Source organism: Dermacentor andersoni, chromosome 8 (genome assembly GCF_023375885.2).
Source record: "Dermacentor andersoni chromosome 8, qqDerAnde1_hic_scaffold, whole genome shotgun sequence".
In the NCBI taxonomy this organism is placed as follows: domain Eukaryota; kingdom Metazoa; phylum Arthropoda; class Arachnida; order Ixodida; family Ixodidae; genus Dermacentor; species Dermacentor andersoni.
In genome coordinates, this window is record NC_092821.1 from 52,462,387 (window position 1) to 52,482,053 (window position 19,667).

At 44.5% G+C, this 19,667-nt stretch overlaps 2 protein-coding genes across 2 annotated transcripts in view; both read left to right on the forward strand.

Annotated features, from left to right (window-relative positions):
* The window catches only part of LOC129383417 (calcium-activated chloride channel regulator 4-like), a 104,949-nt gene that overhangs the window by 10,852 nt on the left and 74,430 nt on the right, over positions 1-19,667 (forward strand). The gene's annotated exons all lie outside the window — the stretch shown is intronic.
* LOC129383430 (calcium-activated chloride channel regulator 1-like) lies at positions 507-17,466 on the forward strand. The gene is made up of 5 exons (XM_055067989.2): positions 507-715; positions 9,662-9,932; positions 12,598-12,771; positions 15,940-16,221; positions 16,767-17,466. Exons 1-5 carry the CDS (start codon positions 575-577, stop codon positions 17,438-17,440), a joined length of 1,542 nt encoding a protein of 513 aa, XP_054923964.2. The 5' UTR covers positions 507-574; the 3' UTR covers positions 17,441-17,466.

A 19,667-nucleotide genomic window follows, 5' to 3' on the forward strand; every position in this document is an offset into this window, starting at 1 on the left:
TTTCTTCTATCAATGAATATTTTTGCGGGTGATATAAAAAGCGCAATTAAACTGGCAACGTCGTCACTCTTGTTTATATCTGTATCTGCGACGAAGCGGCTATACTATCGTTCGAAACGTGGTCGCAACCTTGCTTCATTTCTACGTACCAACAAATACTCGTTGACCACTTTGATAACTGCGTACGTTTATACTAGTATTATGACTAGTAGAGCAACCTTATTGTCGAAGATCCCAAGATGGAGCTTGATGAACAGGCCTCCGGGGACATTGGCGGTAAAAGTATGATTCTTCGATATGAGTCGTGACTACAATATGACGCTTCACGCAATGAAGGTGGCGCTTTGCCTTTAATGTAGTGTTTTCCACCTGTTCTTGCTGCCTGGTATATATGTACCCGTTTATTCTTCATATAAGCCCAACATGGAATGCTCACTTCTCAGTGCACTGGATATTATTGTCGCAAGATTACCACAGCGCCCTTGTCTCAATGCAGGTTTTGCAAGTTAAAAAGAACTTCACCGTGAGGCTAAACCAGGATTTCACCATTGATGTTGGTTTGGCAAAGAACACAATGATCTCCATTAGACTTGCTGGAGAGACCGATGGAGCACTGAAAGTAGGGGTTACGGACCCCAGTGGACGAAAATGCGCAGCCTGTGAGATCGTCCCTTACGGTGACACAACCAGGGTAACCCTGCCAGACCCCGTAAAGGTAAGGTAAACTGCCGAGAACTGAGCCTTGGCAAGGTTCGAGTTCCAGTGGTGTAGTTTGTTAGGAAGCGCGACTCTCTCGCATAATTCATCATTTGTTTTCCCCGAATGATTCACGCGCATCCTATGTGATTGTGGGGAATGCGGGTTACTGCGTCTCCAGCTACTACGAGGGTCTATGGAAGGATGGATGGATGAATGACATGAGCATCCCCTTTGGAATGGGGCGGCGGGTGGCGCCACCAAGCTCTTGCTATTATACTGCCTAATCTCCTACCAAGGTTAAACAAGAAAAAGAGGGAAACACACTATACACTCACACAACTCTAATTGCGAACTGTGCTTTTGTACGACTCCATGTTCTGTCGTTTCCCTACTTCCACAAATCCTCCAATAGCCTCTTACTAACCCCTATTGCGGATACGTTTACTTTTTCGCTGCTCTCGTTCAACCCCAGGGCTTCAAGGAGGCCAGTGGTGCCTAAATCGATTGCTCGCAGATGTATTCACATTCTAATAAAATATGCTCCAGAGTTTCCCTGTTCCCTGTTCTGTTCACGCAGCAAGCACATGCTTCTTCTTTCTTAAATCCCGCTTTATAGATGCGTGTTCTAAGGCATACCGATCTCGCTTCCAAAAGTAATGAGCTTCTTTTTGAGTTGTAATTTTTTTCTGTCCTGATTTCGACCTTTTCCTTATAAGTTGTTACTCATGGCAGGTTTCTTTTCCATTGCTCCACTCATCACAAAATTTCAGCCTCTCTGACTTTCTGCTTGACGTTATTTTTTGCTGTGTTGCCCACCCGACAGGCTGCATACTTGCTGGTAAGCTTCCTAGTTCTTTTCCTCCACCGTGAATCAATGTTTATCATGTACAGATACATCAACACTCTCCCGCCCCATTTACTTTCTTCGATAATCCTCAGTCGTTCGTCATACTCAATTTTACTGCGAGCTTCCCTCTCTTCAAAACTAGTCCAGCCAATATCACCCTGCACAGCTTCATCTGTAGTATTCCCGTGAGCGCCCATTGCGAGGCGTCCCACTCACCTTTGGTTCCTATCGAGTCCCAATCGTACCCCGGCAAACAACCGAGTTTCCAAAAGTAAGTCCTGGAACCATTACACTTTTCTACATATATCGGAGCCCTTCGTACCTATTGCATCCCCATAGCGCTCTGTACTTCATTATGGCTGCATTTCTCTTCCCCTCTCGGTTGTTTTTTCTTGTGTTTCCATATACCTATTGCCTTCGTTTATCCATATACCAAGGTATTTATATTTTGTTACACGAGCTATTTCCTGACCCTGTGTCGCCACGGTCTGTTCACTGTTTTCTCTACATACCATAACACCTGATTTTCCAACACTACATTTCAAACCTAAATTCTTTCCTTCTTACCTACGGATATTAGACAGACGTTACAATTAACTTTGCTTGTTAGCAAGCAACACAATGCCGTCCGCATAAAATAAAACTAGAAGCTGCTGCTCTACTACTCTACCCACTTGTTTTTTTTTTTTTTTAGAGATTAAACCTGATATTACTTCTTTCTACCGCCCTATCCATCCTTACCATGTACATCATAAACAACAGGGGGGATAAAGGGCACCCCTGTCTCAGTCCCTTGTTGATATGAACTTTCTCGTCGCTTCTCATCCCTTCCCATTCAACGCAAACGGTATTTTCTAGGTAAATCTCTCTCGAAAGCTGCACACAATCGTCACCGAAGCCTTTCCGTTACAGAATATCCCGCAAAATGTTGCGGTCTACGTTGTCACAGGCTCCTGTAATGTCTAAAAAGGCCACATATAAAGTTCTGCTTTCTACTTTTGATATTTCAATACACTGAGGAAGAACAAATAAGTTATCATCTGAACGCCTACATATTCTGAAGCCATTCTGAAGTTCTCCCAAAATTCCATTATTCTCTGCCCATGCTTGAAGCTCTAATTTGATTGCCTGCATTGCTAGCGTGTATATTACCGATGTAAGGGTTAACGGTATATACGAGTGAATTCTATCTTTCTCCCCCGTACCTTTATAAATTAAATTTCACGAGAACTTTCACGAGAGCTTCCTTACTTTTTGGTCCTAGTTCATTATTCAGCCTAACGGGAAACTCGTCTAGCCCTGTGGCTGTGCGCTTAGGGATTTTCCCTTCCGCTTTCTTCCAGTTGAAATTTATCAGCACCAGCTCCTTTTCCACCTGGGTCTCTTTCATGATTTTTTTTCTTCAAGTACAACCTCGTCATTGCCTTGGAAAGATTCGGCTGTTATTTTTGGGATGTAATTTATTGTCGCTTCTCCTTCTAGTCTGTTTCCATCTTTGTCTAGGATATGTTGTTTTGTTGTTGTTGACTTCCTGCCTAACAATATTATGTGGTTCCAAAATATTCTAGGTGCGGCCTTCTTTTTCTCACGTATTACTGACAACCAACGTTCACTTTCAGCTTTTATCTTTGCTTGCACCAGTATTTGAACCACAGACTTTTTTCCTCCCGGTATAATTCACATTTACCGGCTACTTCATCCGGCGACAACTGCGTCTTCTTTGCTTGCCTGTGCTTTCCGGATGCTTTCTGTCGTTCGGCGATCGCTTCTCGTACCTCCCTGCTCCACCAGCTTTGCGGTTTCTTACTGTATCTCTTCCGTGTTTGTCTCGTTATTTCACTTAGAAGCTTAGTATATTACCACTCTTTATTTGGTCATTTCCCAAGTTCCTCCTCGACTCTAGTGACTATATTTGTTATTTGTTCATCATTCAAATTTGAACTGTTCATTTTTCACTCCTTGCTCTCTTTCCCAACTACATATCCCATATTCAAAATGATGCGTTTATGATAACTCCCTATGCTGGTATACCCTTCCTCATTAATGACCCTTTCTGTCAACTTATTAATTCCTCCTGTCATCAGGCAGTTATCAATGGTTGATTGCCGGGTTCCCACTTCCCACGTGATCTGCCCTTCACACTTAAGCCCTGTATTCACGATAACGAGGTTATGTTGCTCAGAGAGGTCTAGCACTGACTTCCCGTTGTTGTCGGTATAGACATCTAAATCCTGTATGTGGGCATTCATGTCACCTAATAGGATCATTTCAGCACCATTCCAGAAACCCTTAATATCAGCGCTCATGCATTCCACTAACTCTTTATTCTTCTCTGCGCAATTATTTCCGGTGCACAAATACGTAACGCGCAGCCAAGTTTTTTTCCCACTCATTGTACCTGATAACCGAAGATGCTCTTGACATTTTAAATTTACTCTTTGTCCGTTTGGCTCCCTGATGGATGAGCATTCCGACTTGCCCTCCTTTTCTTTCCGACTTATTTCTGTTGCACCCTTCCCAAACATAATTCTCAATCACTGGCGGCTCTTCCGAGTCTCTAAGGTGCGTTTGTGTAACGACATACACCCTTATTTGTTCTCTAACTGCTCCTAAATCTCTGCCACTTTTCCTTTCTTCTGCCGCGCAGCATGTTTATCCAACCTATTGTATGGCGAGCTCTTTCTTGCTTTCCTCGTTTTTCTGTTATTGACGGCGATGCTATGCAGACGTTCCCTTAGGGGACCTTCCTCATTACTACCTACTATGGCCTCCTGAGCGCCCGTGGGCCCCTTAAAGAAGCAACAGCGCGACCAGTGAGTCGCCAGCACACTTCTAGTGCAAGCCTGTAATTGAAGTGGATCCCGTCTCGTTGAAAACCACCACACCTTCTCACCTCCCTGTTTACTTCGACAACCTCGAAGCCTTTATCTCCGCTCATTTTCCATATCGCCTCATTAGCAGTCACTACGGCTCTTTGTATGTGACTGCCACATACAGGCACCTCTGGCACCGTGCACACCACGATCTCTACCTGAAGGGACAGCTCGCGCAAGTCGTCCACCCCCTTCGCCAACGATGGGCTAGTCCTGTCCCTTTCCTGTTTAGGACCTCATTTAGCCCACCGGCCCTTATGAAAACGTTGCGCGCGTGGGAATTTTCCGCGAGCTTTGCTTTTGCTCGCTCGATGACAGAACCCAGCGTCCACCCCGGAAATGTCCCTACCGCTACTCTTTTATCGCCTTTCACTCTCTCTAAAATTGCTTCTGAGCACCTATCTAGGTTTGAATCGCCGGCGCATAACAACCATTTCACTTTCTCCTGCGTCTCCCATGCTTCCCTTTGTTTTTTTCCGTGTGATTCGGACTTGTCAAGGGGCATTGACCCAAGCGCTCCTGCTTTTGCCGCGTGGCGACCTGAAGGTGGGTGCCGCTCTTTCCATCTAACCCCTCACCACGTTCCGTGCATTCCACGTACTTTGCTGGCACTCCCTCTCCTGTCACGTCGGGGGATTGTGTTCCATTGTCACGGCCATTTTCGTTCACAATGGCGGCGCTGTTCAGCGTTTCCTCGACTGCTTCAAGCCTTTTTCTACTACCTTCCGAGCATCACGCTCCCTATTTAGCTCATTTTTGAGCTCTTCAACCGGTTTGACAAGCTATTCCTCGAAAGCCTTCAATTTCTTCAGCCTAGCATCGACATCACAGTGTGTGCCGATTGACTCATTTTCCTCTCCATCTCATCCGTCGCCTCATCTCCCTTGTGCGAGCCCCCGGGCACTGCCTGCTTTCCCGGCTGTCTTGGCATGTATTTCAGGGCATTTTCTCCTGCAAATATTATAATACTATAATAATGCAGAGCACGTGCTTTCTGGTAAAAACCGATATTCAAAGGATCAAAATCCTTGAAATGTCGCAAAGTAATTCTTACCAATGTTTAAAAGCAATCAATGCTGCAGGGACTTATGGCACGTTTTCGCACGTGTTCAACCACGCGGTCACGCTCTCGCTTTCCTACCAACGCACACACAGTAAAACCACTACTAGCTTTCAGTCTTGCCACTTGCAAGCTACTGTTTAAAGGCTATAACGACTCAACGTCCCACCCGGTTTCACGTGCTGAAGCACGTGACGTGAAAGGGCGCTCTGACTATCCTGCAGAACCAAATGTGCACGAAACACTCCTGCACACACGAAAAAAAGAGAGGCAAAAGAAGAAGAAAACTATCCAATTATTATTTAAAGGCTAAAGAAAATCAGAAAATCAATAACAGAACAAGCTCAAAGCATGCACGAAAAACAGTAGTAGTTCGAGCGCCACCTGCTGGCGGAATAACCCACGAGCAAGAAGGAAGTTGCCGCCTCTTCCTAAATTTCAGAACGTTGTCGCGTGCGTACCGATGGTAGGGTCATATGCGCGCTCGGCAACCCACCGCAGGAATTGACTGATGGCGTCGGTGCAGCACTGTGATGGGCAAACGCTTCATCAACAGTTAGGCGTACAGAACTTAAAAACATGCTCCACGACTGCATAATCTGCCGCATTACCGAGTCTCAAGAAGCCCCCTCGTCAGCCAGCCAACCCTGTGTGCTTCACTACCCGCAGCGAGACCAAGCGTCGGTTATAGCTCGTAACTTACTTTTATGAAAGAAATAATTGCAGTTGGAATTCAGCGAAGTGTAAAACGTATATCGTGCTGCAAGCGACGACCATTCAATGCTTTTACCACGAACATCGGCTAACGATACGACACCGCGTTCAATTCACAACAGGCGCCTGACCCCGCAATGCGAGAAGGCACGGGGCCTGGAATGCTGTGTACATCAGAGTATCTTCCTTAATTTTCCATGAAATTATGAAGAGCAGAAAGTTAGGTGATCTCAAACGTACGCGTTTTGGGACCGTCAGCGGTTGATGTTTAACGCGCCATCCGTTAAAATGGGATGCGCAGCCGGCGTCGGCATTGAGTTGGTCGAGTCAAACGAGGCTGGCTATGCACGTTGTGCCGATTGTAGGGCCATTCCCAAAAGTCGCTGTTGACTAAGCTGCGTACGCCTCCAGGACGTTGCAGTACAGTCGGCGCAGTATAGCGGCTGGCTTAGTATTTGCAGGAAGCTTTCCGAGACGGCGGCACTCCAAATTGTTGCTCTGCTCTTTTTTTGCAGGCAGGGAGTGCCACATTTCTATAAAACTACTTGCAGAGAAAAGACACATATATAGATAGAGATAACTTGCAATATTAGGAAGTAAACATCCTTTTGATTTTACATATGTATGTCATTTCAAACAAGCTGAGGTGTGTACATTGATTTAGGAATTTATTTATTTATTTGTTTATTTATTTCTAAAGCGCTTAATGCCACGTTTCGTCGCAGAGTGTCGCCCCCCCCCCCCCTCGTCGTTTCAGGCTTTATAAAATTGGAAACAGAGAAAAAGGGGCCCCCAAAAGATTCTGGAAGCTTGTAACAGCACTAGGAGCTCCAACTAAAGATTTGCACGCGATTATAAGGGGTGAATCGGGTAGCATATACTAAGGAGACGATCCCCGGTGGCACATCACAGACGTTGTTAGGGACAACTTTGGCGCGAAAGGAAGCGTAGTTTAGACCTAAACATATCCAGCGAAAGCAGAGAAGCCTCAGAGATTAAACTTTAGCATAGAAAACTTTTGCTTGAGGACAGCAGATGATGTCCCTAATAACATGGCAGCAGGACCCGATGAAATCCCAATACAGCTAATCAAAAACCTCGGTGCAAAGTGCGAGGCACAGCTGACTAATGCCATAGAGCAGGTGATCAGAACTAAGAAAATTCCGATTGGATGGCGTGAAAGCAAAATGAACCTCATCTACAAAGGCAAAGGTGGTAAGGAGAAGACGAGCTCGTACAGGCCAGTTACAGTAACGTCGGTGATGTATACGTTGGCAACGCAAGGAATAAAATTAGAACTGTCGAAGTGGGTGTAGAGAAATGTACTGGCGGAACTCAGAAGATTTCAGTAGCTCAGAATAGACCTCTATTGATAGCATATTTATATATTCAAGGAGCCTATGAAAACGTAGACTGGTAATTGTTATGGGATATATTCAAGAACGAAGGCATCTATAACAATTTTGTGGAGCTGCAAAGGGAATTATATAGAGGCAGCCGAGTACAAATTGTCGGGTAGTCTAAAAGGTAATAAAGTGGTGGGACTTCACAAAGCACGGAAGCAAAGACATCCTCTGCCTCCATTGTTATTCGCGATTTCTGATTTCTGTGGGGCCACTGTGGGGCCAAAATAGGTTTGAGGTGGTGCATTGAATCTGGAAAGCAGTACTGGTGCCAGCGATAACATTCGCAAATGTGATTGTATGTTTAAAATCAGATATCTTGCCTGGGTTGGAAGTTAATGGTCGGTAGGCCGGTTGGTTTTGGGAGCCCAAGGTAAAGGCACAAATGAAGCAATGTAGGGTGATATGTGTTGGGTCCATTTTGAATTTATAGAAGCGCAGAGCAAGATTTGAAGAAAGACTCGGGAACATGGATTACACAAAATGGAGGAAGAGGTCAAGAAAGTTGGCAACCGACTACAGGGCAATTGAATGTGTAAATAGACAGCCAGGAGTCATCAGAAAAAAGTGAGAGAAGCAGAGACAGTGAATAAGATTCAAAAGTATCGAAACAAAATGGACTATAGAGATTTACAAAAATGAGAAGAAAGAAATTATAAAGGACAACTTGTACGATAACACGAAGGGCAGTGCCTTGCTACTTGAGGATTGAGCCGGCTGCCTGAGAATAAAAACGTACCGGAGCAAATATTCGGAACTAGATAATGCATGTGCACGCTGCCTCGAAAATCCGGAGACCACTCAGCACATCCTAATTGAATGCAAAGGGATTCACCTTGTGAGAACCGTATGTAACGTCCACCTTCCGCAATCACTGGGATTTGAAGTAGACGGAAGCACCACCCGATCAGCAGTCCAGATAAGTGAGAGACGTGTAGAGCGGTGGTGGGAAAAAAAGCAGGGAAGAGACTGACACGACCGGATCTGTTAGCCATAACTAGCTGTACAATGTAGATTTTGAAGGGGAAAAAAGGGATTAAGGAGATGTACGCTAAATTGCTTGAGAAGAATATGGATGGTATCCCAGATTAAATCGAGCAGGCTAGGTGACTATTTGTCACTACTGCCACGTTTCAAAGAGGATGTCATTAAATCGTCTTCATTAGGTGAGGATCAGTGCCCATTTAAATTGTGTAACTGTCTCATAGATTAAATTGATTGCTGTTACTGTGAATCCCAATCCTTCCACGATAACTACAACACACATTACGGACGTTTATCGCTCCTTTCAGGGGAGGGGGGAGGCTAAGGCGGGGCCTCAGAGTTTCTTGCAGTTTCCTCAAGATTCTCTTAACGCAAATTTTGAACAATTTGCGCGTGCCCAGTAAAATCATTCCCCATTATGCATACAAGATTAGTCTAGAAATATTGAGAAGTGTTGTAATTGTAGGCGTTATGGGCCATCCATATTCCTGCTTGGGTCGAGAAGAATTCAAGAAATATTTAATCCAATGTGTGCTTTCAAACTTCAAGTTTTGTTCTGACTATGAATGTTTTGCTGATCTGAAAGAATAACATTCACGTTTCAATTTGCTTCAAACATTTCCTGAACAATTACAATCCCATGCAAAGAGAATTTGGCAGGGAACATCTTTTTATTTAGGGTAAAGTTTGTTTGAGTTCAGTAGACAAATTAGACAAATGACAAGAACTTGGGTAAATATGACACTGAAACTTTGTTACGCACGGAAATGATATTCTTGTCTGCAAAAGCAGTGTTTTCAAAAAGTCGCGTTTATATGTTCAGTTGTGGACCACCAAGGCCTAAATTTATCAGGAACTTAATTTCCCCAATCATTTACTGGTCATTCCCTTGGAAAGTCCGTCTTGGCAATTCTTGTCGCTGAACAGAATCACTGACGCACAAACAAACAGGGTGCCGTCACCGGTCAGCAATGCCATTTCTCGCTACATCATATATTTGTGTGTGTGTGTGTGTGGGTGGGTGTGGCGCACATGTGTTGTAGAGTGATTGATTGACACTGTATTATATTTATTTTTCAAGACGGGTACATGGACGCTTCATCTAGAGAGAAACAGCAGCGATGAAGTCGGCGCCTGCGTGAGTGTGTTTTCACAGCCTACTAACAACAATACAGAACCCATCAGATCCAAGGCCCGAATGACGAACACGTTGGTTAGAAACAACTCCCTCGCTATCGTCATTGTTGATGTGACTAAAGGAAAGAAAATCGTTGTGAATGCAACTGTGACGGCTGAGATAACTGACCTGGATGGCGCAACCACAACCCTAAGACCCCGCGACGATGGCCAAGGTACGCATATTGTTACATGATTCTGTTGTCGCTGAGCTGAATATAGTCGGCTAAAAATTAGACTGTAGCCTGTTAGCAGTGGCTGCGGTGCGCTGTAAAACAGTGCCGGTTGCGAGCATCCCAGATTTTTATTGGTTCTATTTCCTAGAACTGAGGTTATACAGCGCGACAAAGACGACGACACAAGGAAACAAATACCACAGACAAGCGCTGACTGCCAACTGGAAATTTATTTGAAATTCACAGGACATTTATACCTTTTGCAGCATAGGCATACGCACACCAGTCGCAACAACAGCTGCAAATCAACAACATTACAATCTTTGTTCCAAAAATGTTATTTCTTTTCCCGACAAGGCAAGAAAGGGAGTGCTTACACATTTATCCCCTTCCTTTCTAATGTGACTCTCACTCTCTTGCCTTATAGGGAAAAGAAATATTTTTGAAAGAAAGATTATAATGTTGCTGATTTGCGGATGTTTTTGTGAGTGGTGTGCGCATGCCTATGCTGAAAAAAGTATAAATGTCCGGTGAATTTCAAATAAAATTCCAGTTGGCAGTCATCGCTTGTCGGTGGTATTTGTGTCCTTGTGTCCTCGTCTTTTTTGCGCTGTTTAACCTCAGTTCTAAGTATGAACCAATGAGCCCTCATCAAGATCATATTAATGCAAATTTCTGTTTCCCTCCTGGGATTTGTTTGGCAAGTGTAGATGCGTCTGCAGCGCACGTCCGCAGAAACGCATATGTAGATATATATATATATATGTATATATATATATATATATATATATATATATATATATATATATATACATCTTTAAGCGATTGTCTGCCTTGCTTCAATGCCTTTATGACCAATGTTAGCGTCGTTCACTTAAGTAAGGTGGGTGAACCTTTCGGAACAACTTTTTTTTTTCAGTCTCATTGACAGGAATCCCAGTAGCATCTATAGAAATCTTTGACGTCGTTATTAAAATCTGCAGAAGTGCCGAAGTCACTGTGCGAAGGTTGAATCTTGTTTGGTCATGCACCCTGCTCAATTTGTGATCTCGTATGAGATTTAGCTAAGCTTACTAAGAATAGTTTCTAGGCCTAATACCCATATGATACTCAAAAGCCAAAACCCTCCAAGAAGTCGCAAGCCACAAGCACTTAAAAAGTCGACATCTGAATGTTTTTATCTACGAGTACTATTTTACGCACTTAATAGCTATTGGAAACTGCGTTCAAGCGTAATATGTCAACTACTGATAGACTTATAGCACTCACATTTCCTCTTGTACCATTCATTATCGATTCAAGTTCGGGCAACAAACTATAAGGTTTAACTTTAATAAAATTCTTTAAATTTATTACCATGAAAGTTTTCACATGTGAAACCTTAGCAATATAGTGCACCAGATGATGGTCTTGATCGCTCCATTAACCTCACGAAAGGACGACGCGAAGTTCAAAGCACTGTTTTCTTTTAATGCGAAAGCATTAGACGCCTCATTGCGCGAACATTTGTCGTAGTGAGCGACGTTGCCAAAGAGTAAAAACACGTAAAAAAAATGTTCGGGTCGACGTCAAGCTTATTAGGCTGGCTCCTGCAAAGAAACTGAACTAATGACTTTAAAAAGTAAATGTGGTACATCTCGCTCTGAATGGGAACCAAACCCTGGCCAGCGGGGTGCGAGACGGGCACCCGTCCCGGAGCCCATGGTGGCTCCATAGTTCTCTGGCTGACTAAAGGTGTGCCTAGTGCGTGCGTTGAGGCCGGTGGAGAGACTGGCGCTGTGTGAACGCAACCAACTCCTCAGCGACGATAACATGCCGTGCGCTTTCTGCTTCGAACACATCCTCAGGGGGACAATGTCCATTCTGTCCAACAAGAACACGTCACCCTGTGCGCCCTACTACGTTGTCGCACATTTCAAGCGTATATAGTTTCATGCGTGTCAAAAACCTAAATCGAAAACATTTCACCAAAGCGACTATAATTATTTCGCATTCCCCCACATAAGCAGTCCTAAATGTTTGTGCCTTATACATCTCTGAAAACAGAAAGACCGCTACTTTTAAAATTTTATCTGATCAGACGTGCTTTTTTCAGCAAGGCATGTGTTCTTTGGCTTCCTCCTTAAAAAGGTATAACAAAACTTGTAACCCCACCCGGCGTCTGTGAAATCGAAACTCAGAGTACCGGTTTGATGCGGTAACATAAAAAATGCAGCAGATCCAAAGTGCTCTGTTGGAACCAATGTACAGCGATACTTACGAGGCAGTGTTCCCGTGAAACTTCTTATGTGTCTCTGTGTGTCTATTTCTTCTTACGTCCTAGTTTAGTCACGCGCACACATTCTATCATTGTTAATTTGGTTAGCCAATGCTTACAAATTTATACGGCCGCTAAAATTACTACCCTCACTTCGTACCACATACCCACTAATTTACTATCGCAATCGGTGCTTTTCTCTCGGGCGAGACTGCGACTTTTCTTGAGTTACCATTTTCATATTTCTTATCGTATTAGTGTAGCTGCACAAACAAACAACAAAGATATATCATAACCACGGATATCAATTACTCAGCCCACAGCCCTAGCTAACAGCACGCCTCAGAAAATGACGTGCAGCGCAGCTGGAGCTTCTGTATTAAAGAGGTAATGGAACGAATTTTGCAGAGCCAGACGTGTACGCTGACGACGGGAAATACACTGATTACTACAACAACATTAAGGAAAGTGGAAGGTACATTTTGAAGGCCTACGTGAGTGGTGACAATGTCAACGTATCCTGTCGAACGGCATGTTCTGCGAGCTCCAATATGCCCCTCATTATGCAGAACAACACTACCGGTGAGTACCTAATTGAAACGTTTCCGTGAAACACTGGTTCTGAACACACAGACATGGTCCCACATCTTTTGCAGTATCCTGAATGAGCACAAAGAACCTACGCGTGGCATAAAGCTTGAAACAGAAACTATTATTACGGAGTGAATGAGAACACGTGCCGGTACGAAACGAACCGACGAGGCACATGTAAAGCGTCCTCACGTTATATCTGCTGCTTGCACCTGGTGGTTCATTGACTAAAGGGACACTAAAGGCAAATATTAAGATAACTTGATAGACTGATACGCGACAATCCCTAAGTCGTCAAAGTTATCGCGAACAGAGACTCGAGAAATTAAGGTAAATGCAGGACATGATTAGACACTCCCCCGGGACGTTCAAGCACTAGCCCGGTGACGAAAGCACTCCTCAGTTAAATTAAGTCAGTAGTTCTCAACCACTTGTTGAAAAAACATTCTTATATTGTATTATAAACCGAAATAATATGCTACTTGTCCAGTTCTACTTCATTTCTAGAAAAACAAAGATGTCATTAAAATTACCCTTAACAACTAGGCCGGTGGAAAGGCCTCGTAGCCAAACCACTCCACGCCGCCCACGCTTTCGCGTTTCAGTAGTCTTGTTAACATGTAGTGCTACGCTGGTTTGGCAGGCTGGCAAAACTAGCACAAACTGCAGGCAGCAGAGAAATAAGCTACCATGTTATATCACGAGTTGCCCGAACGGTCTACGCCGCTTCACTAAAGAGCAGCTGCAGCGGCGAATCCATCGCTCTGTCTTCCCTCGGTGTGGCCGTCTGTCGGCCGCCGCTTTTTAGGGTGGTCATGGCGTGTGCAACGTCACTGCTCCCCCGGCTGGGTGACGGGATATTTGTATTTTGAAAAAGGTATTCGCATGCTTCATATTCAATATTCTCGTAAACTAAGTCTTTTCTTGGCACGAAACAAGCGTTGTGAGGTTTCTGGAATGGTACTTAAACAGTCTACGTTGAGTGAGTATTAGCCTGTAGTGCCCCCTTAGCGCACGACTGCTTAGAACGTTGCGAGCGTTTGGTCTAATCAATGCATGTGCATTTCATAAGCACACTGCATATACTCTGGACCAGCTGAATTGATAGCTCAGCCCAAAAAACCACAACGCCCCTTCTATTTGTGCTTCCGCGCCCGAAAGGTCACAATGTTTTACAACTGTGAGAATTTACCTCGCACTTCTGCTTGGTTATTCATTGCAATGCATCAAAGCCAAAGCACGTAATTTGTAAACACCCGTAATTTAAGGTAAACAAATTTAAGATGGTTACTAAACCGCACTTTTAAACGAAGATGACTCCAGAAGTTGGCTTTCGTGTACAGCAGGCACCGACTGCTATTTGCAGAATTCGGAAACAAGTTATGCATGCCATCGTTTTGACATCGCGTTTCGGGATGCAAAAAGTTAGAATGACAGGTGTACTTTTAGTATTTGTAGTTTTCTGCAAACTGTAGCAGAAATATTGCCTATTTGCTTTCAACGTTTGGTTTCACCAAAGACGCTGTCACGGATATTTTTTTCACCTTACCTTAATTTCCACCAATGTAACTATGGCAGGAATGAGGTAATCGTAACGTAATTGGGATGCAATAGTTAACAATACCTGCTGATGAACTAGACGTCAACACTGTCACGATATTTCAGGAAAGCTTGAACTTCTTATACGCAGAGTATCACCGCTCTGAAGCGGCGGCATCATAATGCTGGAGCTACTTATAAATATTTCTCTGAATTTCTTGAATCAGTACATGCCGCATCCTAATTAGGCCAAACAAGGTGCGCCATATTGACTGACAATAGACTGTCTCCAAACCCACCAGCGAGAACTGCCAAGATCCATCAACTCCACATAGTGCACACTGCCCGCATGTGTTTACAGCTTCTTCCATTATTACAAACACCCTGTTGGTCACGTCTATTTTATTAATGTAAATCGCCCGCTAAGTTTATTTGCTCGACTTTTTGCCTTTGCATAGCAATGCTTCTTTGAAGTACAATATTTGGGCTCGGGTGTTTAGCGCTTCGGGCGTGGGCAGGCACTTTGCCTTCCCTATACGTTGCCGTGACCCTAATCGGCATAGTATCCACGTTCACGTAACGTAAATTCACGACCATGGTGAACTGATGACCTGTTTTCTTTTTCTTCCTACTTTACCTATTCATTTCGCTGTAACAGCGCCAGCGGAAATCTTCACGTAGTCATGACTGCCTCTAAAGAGTACTCCCCGAGCGGCTGTTACTTTCTCAATATGCGGCAAGAGGATCATATTCTGTTTATTAGCAAAGGCTAAAGCGCCGTACCGGGCCGGCCAGGGTCGGGCAGTGCCCAAGTATTTCGATCGCGGGCCATGTATGGGCAAGGTTTGAAAGCTCGGTGCCGGGCATCGGTGTACCAACGCGTGGCGCTCTCGGGCTCGAACCGGGCTCGGACCAGAAGAAAGGGTCCGTGCATGCTCTAGTGTAAGCTACAAAAAAAAAAAAAATACTTAATGGGGTTTTACATGCCAAAACAACTTTCTGATCGTTAGGCACGCCGTAGTAATGGACTCCGGAAATTTGGACCACCTGGGGTTCTTTAACGTGCACATAAATCTAAGTAAACGGGTGTTTTTGCATTTCGCCCCCATCGGAATGCGGCCACCGTGGCCGGGATTCCATCCCGCGACCTCGTACTCAGCAGCCCAACACCATAGCTACTGAGCAACCACGGCGGGTAGTGTGAGCTACAAGGCTATCTGTTTCTTTGTATACTATTATGCTTCCTATGAAGGAACAGCAATTATCTACGCAATAGGTATAAATGCAATGGCGAGAACAAATAAGCGTAAAGCACTGAAACCTTCGTAAATGAAAGCCCAAGAGCATGTTTTTTTTTTTTTTTCAAACACATCTCCTGTCTGTGCTCGAAAAGGGATTCAGGCACAGACTGGAATGTGCTTTCAACTTACTCGTTTCCATGGCAGTGTTCAAGTGTCCTTACATGCAACTGTATTCTCATCGCATAATATTGTCCACTGCGAGTAAAACGCGGCGCACTGATTGTCTACACAAGAAGCGCTATTGAGACCAAGGACACTCAAATTGCTCGCTTGTTGTGTAAACCCCTCACAATATTTTCAATGTCAACATCACTTGCAGGGCAGTGTAGCCCGTCCCATAAGTATCCCAAAAGTTGCTTCCCTTCCTACAACGGCACCTTCAAGTATAAACGCCAGCGGCCTGGAGAACAGACCGTCAACGGAACTTGGCATAGGGTTGCCGACGGAGGATCATTCTATCTAGAGGCCCATAACATGAGCCTGGATCCACCCTTGAAACCTTGGAAATTTAAAGCCTGTTGTGAGAGACTCGGAAAAAATGGCACTCTCCTTCTAGAGTTGAGTTGGAATTGGGCCGGTGCTCACCTGAACTTCGGGAAAGGTTGGTATTGGAATTGGAAGCGCAGCACGGTTCTTTAGCACATAAGCAATCGAAGAATGAAGTAAGAATACTGAACATCGTTCCAGAATTAATCTTGCTCAACTGGCCACTTGGAGCGAACTCGGTGCACGTTGAGTAAAAGTAAAATATTCTGTCTGTTAAATCAAATGTGTAATCAAGAAAGGTGAAGTCAAACATTGCCGCGATTTTCCATAACGCCAACGTTGTAGCGGCCACATTTAAAGATGTATGTAGCGAAAAGAAAATAGCTGTGACGTCTAAGCCGGAACATATGTGCCGCGTACGATCATCCATATAAACTTGGACGAGAAAAAAAGAAAGCGATACTGAACTAAACACATGAAATAGCTGTAGATTAAACGTGTTCTGTTTTTCAAATGAGCAAAGGTTCAGTCGTATATTTCATGTAGCATCAGTATACACGCAACGGCTTTTCTTGCAACTTCAATATAAACGTACCATGAGGAATAATCACTCACATTTTGCTTTAACATTTGTTCGGTATTATGTGTCCTCTCTAACAGCGTCATCAATCGATATCCGGGTGAGCAATGATTCCGAAAGCCTCAAGCAGCATTTCGAGTCCCAGGAGAAGATTGATTCAACGAACTTGGTTGAGGGTACTTTAGAACCTGGTGAAGCACGCACACATAATGTTGTGACGATGTCGCTTCCCCCTGAGTGGGCAGAATTGACGGAAGAATACACAAGGTGGAACCTCAAGTTTGCTGCGAGAACGACCAACTCCCTAAACGTGACGTCCGAGCTATCAGACATTGCAGAGTTGGACTACTTCAACCACCACAAGCACACATCAGAGGCTCCAGTTCCTACAAGGCACACGGCACCTGAAGGCGGAAACACAGCCGAATACAATGATGCGGTGCACAAATCCATGACAGAAGACTCTGGCGACGACGAAAAGTCCCCATCAAATGCACCAAGATGGGAGCCCACACGAGACCCGGAAGCTACGAAAGGCGGTAAAGAATCAACAGACGGACACAGCGACGAAGACAACGATGACGGCACGACGTCCGCATCTGTAACGCCACTGGTTCTGGGTCTTCTGGCAACAGTAGTGATCGTTTCTGCCGGGATATGGGCCCTTAAAAGAATGGAGGATCAACGCGAAGCTGTGATAGCAAGAAACAGTGCTACGGAACTGACTGCGACAACGAACTTGTCAGTGCAGTAGAGTTACAAACGGTGCAATAAATTTCATTGAAGACACTGCTTCAGGTAGTTTTACTAGGCTCGCCTCTTTTCTGCACCTCGTGTTTCAGCGAATATTTCGAACTAATAACCAAAGTCACCGCACTATACTTGACACTTCTGAACACCTCGCGGCTTCTGGCACACCAGAGGATTAGTGAAAAATGGTTATTTCAAGAACCAACTAATATTTTCATTCAATTTAAGCCATATTTTATAACTGCCCAAATAATGACGTTGCTCAAAACTAATCTATTTGGCAATATCGTTATATGTCCCTCAAATCAGCCACGAAATGCTTTGGCGTCGGGTTACCGTACGCAGGAACCACAGCGCGGTAGGACGACAGTGCAAAATCATACAAAGATCAAGTGCATTCTTTGGCAAACTAGAAAGCTGGAATTCTTTGAGCACACACGACATTCATTGTGTATTGAACAGTCGTCAAAAATTGATCGATCAAAAATTTCTAACACACGTTCAAACAGCAAAGACTTGTAGTTCACGAGGTGTCAACTGACTTATTGAATGTTATCAATGAATGCAAGAATGTAAGTCACAAACGTAAGCGAGCAAATACAGGTGGCAGCTGTAGGATGCATGGCGGGTGCCCGGAGAATGTTTTTTATTCAAACACCCTAAAGGCAAGGCAGGGATTACATAGGGAGGGAACAACAGTAAGTACAAAGAAACGCAGTACTACGATGTGTACAGAAGTCACTGACCGTTACCAGCACGTCGAAAAAAAAACTTAAAATATAAAAACGCAAAGCAACAATCATCAACAAACATTCACTTGTTACAGAGAATAGCGTTATATATACACACGTATAAAAATTCGTAAAGGGGAAGGATGAAGGTTACAGCTCAAGGTGACGTTTCAGGCTGGTTACAAACGCTTCGTAATCAATGACAGATGCAATGGTGGCAGGCAGAAGATTCCATTGACGGATGGCTAGGACGAGCGGCGAATAAAAGAAGAGGTTAGTGAGATCAAAGATGGGTTCTACTATGAGTCGGTGGTCAATGCGTGGGAATATGCGATGCGCTGGAGTGAGACGGGACATAGCAAAGGAAGAGTGGCTGTGACATAATTTGTGGAAAAGGGACAGAATGGAAACCGTTCTACGTCTTTTAAGAAAGTGGGCACGGGAGTAGCAACAGCATCAATGCTCACATTCCGCCTTTTGGCACTTCGCAGGCTTTCCTGGCATCCTTTCTTCGGTGGTCGGCGCTTGCCTCTGATGCCTTAGCTGACCGTTAAAATATGCTGCAACACCAGACGAACCCGCCGGCCATCACTTCCCAGACACCTACTCCCTACCGAACCCATCCGGACTGCCTTGTCCAATCTACTGCGCATTTACGTCATCAACGGTGACGTCAACCCCTGGTGCCTACTTAAACTCCCGGCCGTTCGACACCGTCTTTAGTGGGCGCGGGAGTGGCAACAGCATCATGTCTCACCTTCCGGCTTTTGGCACTTCGCAGGTGTGTAAGCGTTTTTCCCTGTGCGCTACAAAAAGCGATGATCTCTGCTTGTTGCTACTTCCACGCCCACGCGTGCTTTGGGATATTATTTGCGAATGTTTCCATATGTCTATGTTATTACTTAGCTGTGGTGACATCGAAACTAATCCTGGGCCTACCACGCGTTCAGAATATTTTCTTGATACACAGACGTTACCTGATGAACCCTCGGAACAAATGGCCGTCCTCTTCCAGCTTCTGAAAGACGTTCAATTGCGATCGGTTCAGTCCTCAAAGCACCAGACAAAATTGGTTGCTGATGTCAAAGCAATCAAAGCCAGCCAAAAAAATATTGAAAGCAAGATTGGCTGCATCCAAGAAAGACTGGATGCTCTTGAAGATAAAGCTAATTCACTAGATCAGCCTAAGGAACACGTCACAGGTCTCCAGAAATCTGTAGCGACGTGCAACACTCATCTTGTTTCGTTGCAATCTGTGTTCAACAACCTAGAGGACAGATCATGAATCCCTGATCGTGACATCCCTGATTATCGCGAATCATGGGAAGGATCTGAGGCCCACATCATTAGCGCGCTAGCACCTATCATCGGCAATCTACCCGACATGGCAATTGAATGCGCTCATCGTCTCGGTTCCACTTCACCCGGTAAATGCCACCCCATTGTAGCCAAATTCAGCAACTACAAAGTAAAGGAAAAGGTGCTTTCCGCGCTTTCCTA